Source organism: Coregonus clupeaformis, chromosome 8 (assembly GCF_020615455.1).
Source record: "Coregonus clupeaformis isolate EN_2021a chromosome 8, ASM2061545v1, whole genome shotgun sequence".
NCBI classification, from domain to species: domain Eukaryota; kingdom Metazoa; phylum Chordata; class Actinopteri; order Salmoniformes; family Salmonidae; genus Coregonus; species Coregonus clupeaformis.
In genome coordinates, this window is record NC_059199.1 from 54,618,883 (window position 1) to 54,631,106 (window position 12,224).

At 41.8% G+C, this 12,224-nt stretch overlaps 1 protein-coding gene across 2 annotated transcripts in view; it reads right to left on the reverse strand.

The window, feature by feature from the left end:
- Window positions 1-2,209: 2,209 nt before the first annotated feature.
- Window positions 2,210-12,224, reverse strand: part of acox3 (acyl-CoA oxidase 3, pristanoyl) — a 29,856-nt gene continuing 19,841 nt past the window's right edge. For both annotated transcript variants that reach the window (XM_041882696.2, XM_041882697.2), the window contains exons 15-18: window positions 8,334-8,508; window positions 7,961-8,028; window positions 7,307-7,393; window positions 2,210-2,964 (exon numbers count right to left, since the gene is read on the reverse strand). In XM_041882696.2, the coding sequence (XP_041738630.1) occupies window positions 2,845-2,964; window positions 7,307-7,393; window positions 7,961-8,028; window positions 8,334-8,508 (450 nt within the window). In that variant the 3' untranslated portion in view covers window positions 2,210-2,844. The remainder of the gene's footprint in view (window positions 2,965-7,306; window positions 7,394-7,960; window positions 8,029-8,333; window positions 8,509-12,224) is intronic.

Here is a 12,224-nt window from a genome sequence, read left to right on the forward strand (position 1 = left end):
GACAAGAAGAAGATTGTGGGAGCTGTACTGTTACATTTCAGTGCAGCCTTTGATATTATTGACCATAACCTGTTGTTGAAAAAACGTATGTGTTATGGCTTTTCAACCTCTGCCATATTGTGGATTCAGAGTTATCTATCTAATAGAACTCAAAGGGTTTTCTTTAAATGGAAGCTTCTCTAATGTCAAACATGTAAAGTGTGGTGTACCGCAGGGCAGCTATCTAGGCCCTCTACACTTTTCTGTTTTTACCAATGACCTGCCACTGGCATTAAACAAAACGTGTGTCCATGTACGCTGATGATTCAACCATATACGCATCAGCAACCAAAGTTAATAAAGTCACAGAAACCCTAACCAAAGAGTTGCAGTCTGTTTTGGAATGGGTGGCCAGTAATAAACTGGTCCTTAACATCTCTGAAACTAAGAGCATTGTATTTGGTACAAATCATTCCCTAAGTTCTAGACCTCAGCTGAATCTGGTAATGAATGGTCTGGCTGTTGAACAAGTTGAGGAGACTAAATTACATGGCGTTACCTTAGATTGTAAACTGTCATGGTCAAAACATATAGATTCAATGGTTGTAAAGATGGGGAGAGGTCTGTCCGTAATAAAGAGATGCTCTGCTTTTTTGACACCACATTCCAAAAAGCAAGTCCTGCAGGCTCTAGTTTTGTCTTATCTTGATTATTGTCCAGTTAAGTGGTCGAGTGCTGACAGGAAAGACCTAGTTAAGCTGCAGCTGGCCCAGAACAGAGCGGCACATCTTGCTCTTCTTTGTAATCAGAGGGCTGATATAAATACTATGCACGCCAGTCTCTCTTGGCTAAGAGTTGAGGAGAGACTGACTGCATCACTTCTTCTTTTTATAAGAAATATGAATGTGTTGAAAATCCCAAATTGTTTGCATAGTCAATTTACACAGAGCTCTGACACACACACTTACCCCACCAGACATGCCATCAGGGGTCTTTTCACAGTACCCAAATCCAGAACAAATTCAATAAAGCGTATAGTATTATATAGAGCCATTATTGCATGGAACTCTGTTCCATCTCATATTGCTCAAATGAACAGCAAACCTGATTTCACAAAACAGATAAAGCAACACCTCACGGCACAACGCCTCGCCCCTATTTGACCTAGATAGTTTGTGTGTATGCATTGGTATTGATATCTAGGCAACGTGTGCCTTTGTTTTTTTTATTGATGTAGTTCTGCCCTTGAGCTGTTCTTGACATAATACAGAACATTAATAGACATGTTTCATGTGGACCCCAGGAAGAGTAGCTGCTGCTTTTGCAACAGCTAACGGGAATGCTAAAAAACTAAAAAACTAATACATAGCTAATTTTAGAAGCCAGCTATTTTTAAACCATGTCCATTTATATGACCAAAACCCCTGCTTAAAGAAACAATATCTGGACATTTTGGGAAGCTAGTGAGTTTATAAGGATGTCATCTGATTTTGATTGGAATGAATGTTGAATGCCCAGCATAGAGCTCAACTGATAGGAATGAGAAAATAAGAGTATATAAAAGGACTAACAATATTACATGTTGTGTGATCGTAAAAACTACTCAAGTGACCCACTAGAGTTCAAATTTTAAGTCTGAGCCCTTCACATGCCCACGACCTTCAGGCCCTACCCTACCCAGGCCCGATTGCTTCTGCTACATTTAAGGCCCGGCCCAGCCCGAAATAACAGAAATAACTTCCTCCGTTAGTAAAATCCATTGGGCACTCCTCTCTGTCTGTCACTCGCTCCTGCGCGCTGCTTGCTCTGCATGCGCTCTGCTCATGGTGGGTATGGGTCTGTGAGTATCCATAGCAACGGCTCTGTTTGGGCTGCGCTGCTCAATAACGAGACATGAGAGAGCAGTTAGCTAGCTACTTTTAGTCACTTTACATTTATTTTTGTGAAAGAATCTCTCCTGTCTAACCCAATGTATAATGTCGAGCCCCATCGGGCTCAGGTCGGGTAGCAGAGTTCTAGTCCAAATCCGAGTCTCTAATGAACCACAAGAATGTTAGCCAGCTGAGCTAAAGCCTTTTAGCTTGGGGAGCTAAAAGGATTTGGGATCTAGCAAGTCTTCAGGTCTCAGGCAAGGTTACTACTTGTCAAGCAAGCGTGGTTACTTGAGCTGAGAATATCAAATGAATAGAGTATGTGTTTCACTGAAATAATAATCCATCAACGCAATCCATGTATTTGTATTAGTAGAAATATTTTATTTTGTTGTTTATTTTGCAAACCCTTTATTCAGTCTGTATTTTACAAAATGTGCAGAATGTATTACATTTATATATTACCACAGTATTATAAGTGTGGTAAGTATATACGTACATTAGACAGACAACCATGGCATCATTTGGCAATCAAAATAAGCTCTATTTCACAAATATCTCACATTATATGAATTCATAGTTACATGAATTAACTATACAAAAAAATACTGACAATTAACCTTATGTAGTGTTAGATACATAATCATATCAATAAGCTGGCATCAAATCTATTGAAATGTGTTAACCAATGTACTTGAATATAATCTCCTCCTTAGAGTGTTCCCGTCATAGGCACTGATTCTAACAATTACCACAAACATTATTGATTATCATTCTTTCCATATTTAGTGGAAGACAGTGGTTTATAATTGCATTGCCTCCATAGGTCATTCATTTCATAGACAAAAAAGATCTGATAACACAAAGTTGATATTTCAAAGTGAGGAGAAGGAGATCCATCTAATCTGAAGGCTTCTTCTTGTAGTCTTCTGGGCTGATGAACCTGGGTGATGGAACCGGGAAACCGAGGACTCTAGAACCGCGATCTACAACCCTACAGCTTGGGTCGAAGGGAACCCACCACAGGCTTGTCTGAGGTAAACTCTGCCCACCAGGAAGGGCGCTCTAGAACCTTGTTCCCCTGCATCACCGTGGACCACATGTTCTTATAGAGCTAGAACACAGGAGAACAAAACCATCAAGAATTGATAGGACAAAGTGTATTGTGTGACTATGACAAGATTTCAAATTGATGATTTATTCTTTTTTAGTAACATGCTGGAATCCTAGTGGTGGTTTGCTGTGTGTAATTGGGGCAAGTAACTTGAAGAACTGTTGGCATTAACAGCAAAATCATAAAGGTCAAAATCAACTAATCTTAATTGTCATGCATTGCTCATGGACAAATAATGGCTTTCATAGGGAAGTGATGGAGAATGTCAGACTTTTGCCATAACCTATTGCTAAACCGCTCGCCCACACCACGCCATACACGTGGTCTGCAGTTGTGAGGGCGGTTGGACGTACTGCCAAATTCTCTAAAACGACGTTGGAGGCGGCTTATGGTAGAGAAATGAACATTAATTTATCTGGAAACAGCTCTGGTGGACATTCCTGCAGTCAGCTTGCCAATTGCACAATCCCTCAAAACTTGAGACATCTGTGGCATTGTGTTTTGTGATAAAACTGCACATTTTAGAGTGGCCTTTTATTGTCCCCAGCACAAGGTGCATCTGTGTAATGATCATGCTATTTAATCAGCTTCTTGATATGCCACACCTGTCAGGTGGATGGATTATCTTGGCAAGGATAAATGCTCCCTAACAGGAATGTAAACATTTTGTGCACATAATTTGAGAGAAATAAGCTTTTTGTGCATATGGAAAATGTTGGGGATCTTTTATTTCAGCTCATGAAACATGGGACCAACACTTTACATGTTGCGTTTATATTTTTGTTTAGTGTATACAACACAGGAGTGAGAAGAAGCATTAAGTCTTTTATCTGATTTCTATGATTTACTGACCTCAACAGGGGGTTAGAGACAGACCACACACACACACACACACTAATGATTACAATATGTTATGATATGTTTATAATTTATATTGTTATAAGGCCTTTATGGCAAGTCAAGTATCCAGTGCTCATGGGTATTGTTATTATCACAAATCATTATGGTCCATTTGTTTAGTATATGCAAGGTACATTTGACCCCTATCTTCTAGCTATAGACATACATATGGTACTGTATATCATTGTCTATTCCCCTCAATGCTTCCAACCCCATTCTATAAGAATTTCTAGGAAGTTCTGGAATTCCCTGTGCTTCTGGGCTCAATTTCCAGCACTGTGTTGCCTCGGCAACACCTCAGGCAGGGTGTTGATTGGACAATGCATGGCTTATGTTATTGTAATGGTCCAGTCACTCACACCATGACTGCATCCCACATGGCACCCTATTCCCTATATAGTGCACTGGGCTCTGGAAATAATATTGCACTATAAAGGGAATAGGGTGCCATTTGGGATGCAGACACTATCTCACTGACCTCACCGGTATAGCATTAGTTAGTACTGCTTGGCCCACAGTTGATATGGGTTTGGGTGGGTGTTGTCGTGGTGATCTACATCACTCGACATTTGTTATGAGTCTCTGGATCATGTTAAGCTAAATGTCAATGTAATTAAAAAAGAATGTGTTTCTACCTAATATTCAGACAACTAAATACACTACATGACCAAAAGTATGTGGACACCTGCTTGTCGAACAGCTCATTCCAAAATCACGGTCCCCCCTTTGCTGCTATAACAGCCTCCATTCTTCTGGGAAGGCTTTCCACTAGATGTTGGAACATTGCTGTGGGGACTTGCTTCCATTCAGCCACAAGAGCTTTAGTGAGGTCGGCACTGATGTTGGGCGATTAGGCCTGGCTCGCAGTCAGCGTTCCAATTCATCCCAAAGGTGTTCGATAGGGTTGAGTTCAGGGCTCTGTGCAGGCCAGTGAAGTTCTTCCACACCGATCTCGACAAACCATTTCTGTATGGACCTCACTTTGTGCACGAGGGCATTGCATGCTGAAACAGAAAAGGGCCTTTCCCAAAATGTTGCCACAAAGTTGGAAGCACAGAATCGTCTAGAATGTCATTGTATGCTGTAGCGTTAATATTTCCCTTCAGTGGAACTAAGGGGCCTAGCCCGAACCATGAAAAATAGCCTCAGACCATTATTCCTCCTCCACCAAACTTTAACAATTGGCACTATGCATTGGGGCAGGTAGAGTTCTCTTGGCATCCGCCAAACCCAGATTTTTCCGTCGGACTGCCAGATGGTGAAGCGTGATTCATCACTCCAGTGAACGCAATTCCACTGAGCTTTACACCACTCCAGCCAACGCTTGGCATTGCACATGGTCATCTTAGGCTTGTGTGCAACTGCTTGGCCATGGAAGCTCCCGAACGAAAAGCTATTGTGCTGACGTTGTTTCCAGAGGCAGTTTGGAACTCGGTACTGAGTGTTGCAACCGAGGATAGAGGATTTTTACAAACTGACTTGTTGGAAAAGTGGCATCCTATGACGGTGCCACGTTGAAAGTCACTGAGCCAATGTTTGTCTGTGGAGATTGCATGGCTGTGTGATCGATTTTATACACCCGTCAGATGGATGTGGCTGATATAGCCGAATCCACTCATCTGAAGGGATGTCCACACACTTTTGTAGATATAGTGTATGTCTCACACACACTAAAGCTAAATGTCAAAAAGCTAAATGTTTCTTATACAGCACACAGCCAGGGAGCAGAGTGTCAGACTCACACCATTGCGTAAGGTTGGAAGGAAATGCCATTGCTTCAACGACACCATAAATCAACCCTAATGTAGTTAAACGTCTGCTCTGAAACTTGCACCTGCGAACATGCATTAATAGCAACACCAACAGCATTTTATAGCAAGGCTACTAGCAAAAGCAGTTAAGACATACACTATTCCTGCTACTACCAGTACTACCCCTACTACTACTATCACCACTACTACCACCATCACCACCACTACTACTATCACTACTACTACTACCACCACCATCACCACCACTACTACCATCACTACAGTATAGAACTCCATCTCATGCTTCTGTGACTGTTCTGTTGTTCTACTATTAGTATCACTATTAAATAACAATGGTGATAAAGACATTGATTAATGATCAACTTAGATTTGCTTACAGTGTTACAGATTTATTCTACTACTCAGCACAGCTAGGAAGGCATGTTTATCCCACTGTCTCCAGGTCCAGTATTATTAACATAGATCTCCAAGTGTGTGTGTGTGTGTGTGTTTATGTGTGTTAGTACTGTCTGCCAACTAAAGCAGCTGTGAGTCTTCACAGAGTGAAAACACAGCATCCCTTTTCTGAGCCCAGAAAGACAAGAGGAGCATTTGAAAGCCAGACTCCTATCAAAACAGATGACACCACAGTTAAAGGGTCATACACACACTCTGACGCCGTCCCTCCTTAGTAATGCATTATCCTGGCTGACACACCCGCACACAGACACACAGACACACACACTGTCCCTCCCCAACCTCACTCCTGGCCGACACACTTGAGCCTGTATGTTTATAGGTTTGGGTCAGTGTGTTTACTGGAAGATGACAGCAGCCTCTGGACCTCTCCTCCCTCTCTGTTCCAGTAAAAAAAAGCGTTCCCACCCATCCTTTAAGAGTAGGTTAATAGCAGAACACTCTGTATTGTTTGATTGAGACCTTTTGCTATTTAGTCCATTGTGATGGTATTTGTGGAAACCCAGTGTCTCAAACATTGTTGTTAGTCTCCACAGATCCTTCAAACACAAGAGCACTGTCTGAGTTCATGGATGAATAGGTTACTAGCATTACTCAAAACAGACATGATTTAATCAATGGATGAGTATTAAGCCTAGTGTTATTCATTATCCAAACAGAAGAGCACTGAAAGGATTATGTGTTTTAATAGATCATGCATTCATATACAGTGTGTTTAGGAGTTGGCAGTTTGGCATCTTAACTAACCTCCAGCCATTTAAAAGTAGGGTAAATGAGTAAGACCAGACAAATGTGTGCGCGTGTGTGTAACGCTTTGTTCCTGCAAGTTAAGCAGCCATAGCTCCCCCATCTCATTCGGCTCCTCTGTTTCTATTTTAACCTTTCATATTTCCATTTTTGTTTTTGTATAATGAGTTGTGACTGTGTCTAAAATGCACTTTAAATGCACTGGATTAGGGTTAGATGAGAGATGACAGCTAAGAACTAACCAGATCCATATAGGACTCTGACGCTGACATATTCATATATGTGGTCCTCTGTAGCTCAGCTGGTAGAGCACGGCGCTTGTAACGCCAGGGTAGTAGGTTCGATCCCCGGGACCACCCATACACAAAAATGTATGCACACATGACTGTAAGTCGCTTTGGATAAAAGCGTCTGCTAAATGGCATATTATTATTATTATTATATTCCACACGCCTGACTTGTCTTACCTCCCCGTCTGCCTTGCCAATGGGTGAGTTGAGAATGAAGTCAGGAGGGGCGACGGCGTCCACCAAAGCTATGGCCTCATCCTTCAGCTGTTAGAGGGAGAGAAGGAGAGAGGGATTAGTGGGAAGAATGGAGGGAGAGAAGGAGAGAGAGAGTATACACACAGATAAACACAGACAAACACAGTGATTGCACTCTGAAGAGAGCACACTACAAGCCAACAAACACCTTTGAGGTCATCCCCCTCAGTCCTCCAAACCAAACAACTCAAGACCACATGACATTTAATGGGTTATTTAGGCCAATCTCATTTGTGTGTGTGCATCTTAGGCTTGGGCAATATACTGTTTATACCGTATACACCGGGATATTTCTAAATACCGACGGTATGATTTTCAATACTGTTAAAAAAATATATAATAAGCCACTGCTTATAACTAACTAAAAGTTAAGTATAACTATAAGAAATCTAAGATGTGTGAAATAAATTCTATCCAGCTCAGTACTCCAGCTATGCATTTGGTTTGCTAACTTTCTAGCTAAGTGGCTAGATGTCAATCCCTTACTGGATCAAGAATATTGTTTGCGCCCCTTGAAAATGAAAATCTGGATACCGCCCAACCCTAGTGCATGAATTAGTTCATATGAGAACTGACCTGAGAGCAGAGGGTGAGGATGGCCTGCTGGATCCAATCAGCTGGCTCCCAACCAGAGAAATAACCACCTGGAGGAACACAACAACACACACACACAAACACACAGAATATAATACATAATCAGGCATTCTCAACTCTCAAAAGGATACAGTCTTTGGGAGAAGTCGACCAGGGGCCGTATGTATCAAGTGTCTCAGAGTAGGTGTTGATATAGGATCAGGCCTGCCCGGTCCATGTTATCTTATTCATTATTATGTAAAAGGTTAATCTGATCTTAGATCAGCACTCCTTCTGTAAAGACCCTATATGAATATGGGCCCAGGGGAAGTCAAACTTTAATGAGAAAGACGGCAAGCTCTCAAATGAACCTGACCCTGGTACAGCGTGGCCATGTGGTTGCTGAGGGTCCACAAGCTGTAGAGGGCACAGAGCTGTTTAAGAACTGGTCTGAGACCAGCCGGTGTGTTCTCGTCATGGGTCTGGTCGTGGAACCTCTGCACCACGGTGTGCTCTATGTACACGATGGACAAGGAACGGCAGTAGAACACCTGGATAGGTACAGACACACACACACACACACAAACACACAGAGAACACAACATTAGTACAAGTAACTTTTTTTTAAATGCAGGAATGACATAAAAAGTGACAAAAAAGTTATTCCAAGCTAATCGCACACACACACACATAGAGAGAGAGAGAGAGCAGGAGACAAAACAGCGTTATTAGATTCCAATTTCCAAACACTGCAGAAGTTAGACTGAACCAAACATCCCCCCTCCAGTTATCATAACCCCATTCCCAGCCCTGGTATTGAATTGTGTGTCTGTGCCTCTCCCCTTGTCTGGCCTTGACTGGGCGATGCCCATCCTTCCTTTTCCATGTTGGCAGAGAGAACACAGATCCTCTCCCACGCCTCTGAACCCCTCTACCACTCTGCCAAGGTCGCTGTGTTCCCCGCCTAGTCCCCTGGTCTGGGTACGAGATAACTCTGGATCTGCCTCCTCCCTGCATGTCCTTTCACACCAGACCTGGGTTCAAATAGTATTTATTTACTTTCCAATACTTTTAGCTGAGCTTGATGAGCTTGATTGAGCTTGCCTGCGCAGCGGAACCAAAAGGTACTGATGGAATAGTCCCAAAAGTGCAAACTCCCACCCATCTAGCTCAAGCAACGGCTCACCTATTTGAACCCAGGTGTGGGTATGAGGTCGCTCTCTGGCTGTACCTCCTCTGTGGACTTTTTTTCCTCCTTCTATTAGGTCAGTCAGTTCATCTGTCCCTCTATAACAATGGGTGAAGTCATCATCAGTGATGAAAAAAATATATTTAAAAAATCCTAAAAACACTGACACTTAATAGACCGAATATGAAAACAAACTTGTTTTGGTCATAGTGTGGCAACATAGTGGAGTTCAAACTTGTTTTGGTCATAGTGTGGCAACATAGTGGAGTTCTAACTTGTTTTGGTCATAGTGTGGCAACATAGTGGAGTTCAAACTTGTTTTGGTCATAGTGTGGCAACATAGTGGAGTTCAAACTTGTTTTGGTCATAGTGTGGCAACATAGTGGAGTTCAAACTTGTTTTGGTCATAGTGTGGCAACATAGTGGAGTTCAAATTTGTTTTGGTCATAGTGTGGCAACATAGTGGAGTTCAAACTTGTTTTGGTCATAGTGTGGCAACATAGTGGAGTTCAAACTTGTTTTGGTCATAGTGTGGCAACATAGTGGAGTTCAAACTTGTTTTGGTCATAGTGTGGCAACATAGTGGAGTTCAAACTTGTTTTGGTCATAGTGTGGCAACATAGTGGAGTTCAAACTTGTTTTGGTCATAGTGTGGCAACATAGTGGAGTTCAAACTTGTTTTGGTCATAGTGTGGCAACATAGTGGAGTTCAAACTTGTTTTGGTCATAGTGTGGCAACATAGTGGAGTTATAACTTGCTTTAGTCATAGTGTGGCAACATAGTGGAGTTCAAATACACTCTAGAAAAAAAGGGTTCTTGAGAATTTATTTGAAGTGAGCCATGGTTCTATGTCGCACTATTTCTAATCAAATAACCCTTTTCTTGGAGAGGGTTCTTCACTAGGTTCTTCGCTGTCTGAATTGTTGCAAAGAACCCTCTTGCTAGCAGCAGTGGGTTCGGTTCCTATGAGGGGTTATAATTGCAGGCAATCATGAATTAGCCTACCATATCGGTATGAAGTAGTCTTATCAGACATTAACCATGCAATAACTGGAGCCAGTCAGCAACATACGAGATATGTCAAAACACATTCTGATTCATCTGATTTAGCAGTTATAAACACATTTGTTATTAGTCGAGTGTAAGTTGAGACTATAGCCGTCTTTAGCTAATCCTTGTTCTAAGCCAACAGGATACAGGGTTCGGGTTAGGACAACACCACAGCCAGACACGCTGAGCCAACTGGCCTAAGAAGGCTGCCAAAGCAAACGCTCACTCTTCACACAAATACACACACACTAGAGCTGGGCGATTAGGAGAAAAATACATATCACAATAAATTGACTGAATAATCACGAAAACGATAAATTGAACGATTAATGTGCACCACAGCAATCTTTTTTGTATTACCCTTAAAACTACTACTACTTTTGATGATGTAGCTATCAATTGTCCCAATAACAATCACCCATATTAGCAAGCTTATTTAATTTCGAACTAGTAGGGCCCTATAGGCTATTTATAGTAATTAACAATAACAGCAAAATGTCCATGATAAGTGGTCAGTGTCTCATCATGTAGGCTAGCCCACCCGCACTATATCTGCAAGCTGTTGGCTAGAGCAGGGGTTTTCAAACTTTTCTTGCCCAGGGACCCCTGCCCAGGCACTCCAGCGACCCAAAACGTTGCTGTTGTAAAGCTAATTTTCTGCTATTCAATTTTTTTTTTTATTGAGCTGAGATAACATTTTGTAGTTTTGATGCTAATTTCCAGCAATTCTACACAGTTCGGCATGGAGCTGAGAGACAATTTTGCTGTTTTAAAAAGGTGCAATTCTCCTGCAATTCTATGCATTTTGCCATGGCTAATGCTGTGTTCCTCTGCTCAAACATTATAACAAAATCAATGGGCATGTAGACTGAATGCATGGTTTTGGGAATTTTCTATTCTCCCTGACTAGCTCTGACTTGATTGTTAGTTCTCAAATATGGTATTATTAAAATATACTCTACCGGTCAAAAGTTTTTGAACACCTACTCATTCAAGGGTTTTTCTTTATTTTTACTATTTTCTACATTGTAGAATAATAGTGAAGACATCAAAACTATGAAATAACACATATGGAATCATGTAGTAAACAAAAAAGTGTTAAACAAATCAAAATATATTTGAGATTTGAGATTCTTCAAATAGCCACCCTTTGCCTTGATGACAGCTTTGCACACTCTTGGCATTCTCTCAACCAGCTTCACCTGGAATGCTTTTCCAACAGTCTTGAAGGAGTCCCCACATATGCTGAGCACTTGTTGCCTGCTTTTCCTTGACTCTGCCGTCCGACTCATCCCAAACGATTTCAATTTGGTTGAGGTCAGGGGATTTTGGAGGCCAGGTCATCTGATGCAGCACTCCATCACTCTCCTTCTTGGTAAAATAGCCCTTACACAGCCTGGAGGAAAACAAATGATAGTCCCACTAAGCCCAAACCAGATGGGATGGCGTGTCGCTGCAGAATTATGTGGTAGCCATGCCGGTTAAGTGTGACTTGAATTCTAAATAAATCACAGACCGTATCACCAGCAAAGCACCCCCACACCATAACACCTCCTCCTCCATGTTTTACGGTGGGAAATACACATGCGGAAATCATCCGTTCACCCACACCGGTTGGAACCAAAAATCTCAAATTTGGACTCCAGACCAAAGGACATATTTCCACCGGTCTAATGTCCATTGCTCGTGTTTCTTGCCCCAAGCAAGTCTCTTCTTATTGGTGCCCTTTAGTAGTGGTTTCTTTGCAGCAATTTAACCATGAAGGCCTGATTCACACAGTCTCATCTGAACAGTTGATGTTGAGATGTGTCTGTTACTTGAACTCTGTGAAGCATTTATTTGGGCTGCAATTTATGAGGCTGGTAACTCTAATGAACTTATCCTCTGCAGCAGAGGTAACTCTGGGTCTTCCATTCCTGTGGCGGTCCTCATGAGAGCCAGTTTCATCATAGCGCTTGATGGTTTTTGCGACTGCACTTGAAGAAACTTTCAAAGTTCTTGAAATCTTCTGGATTGACTGACCTTCA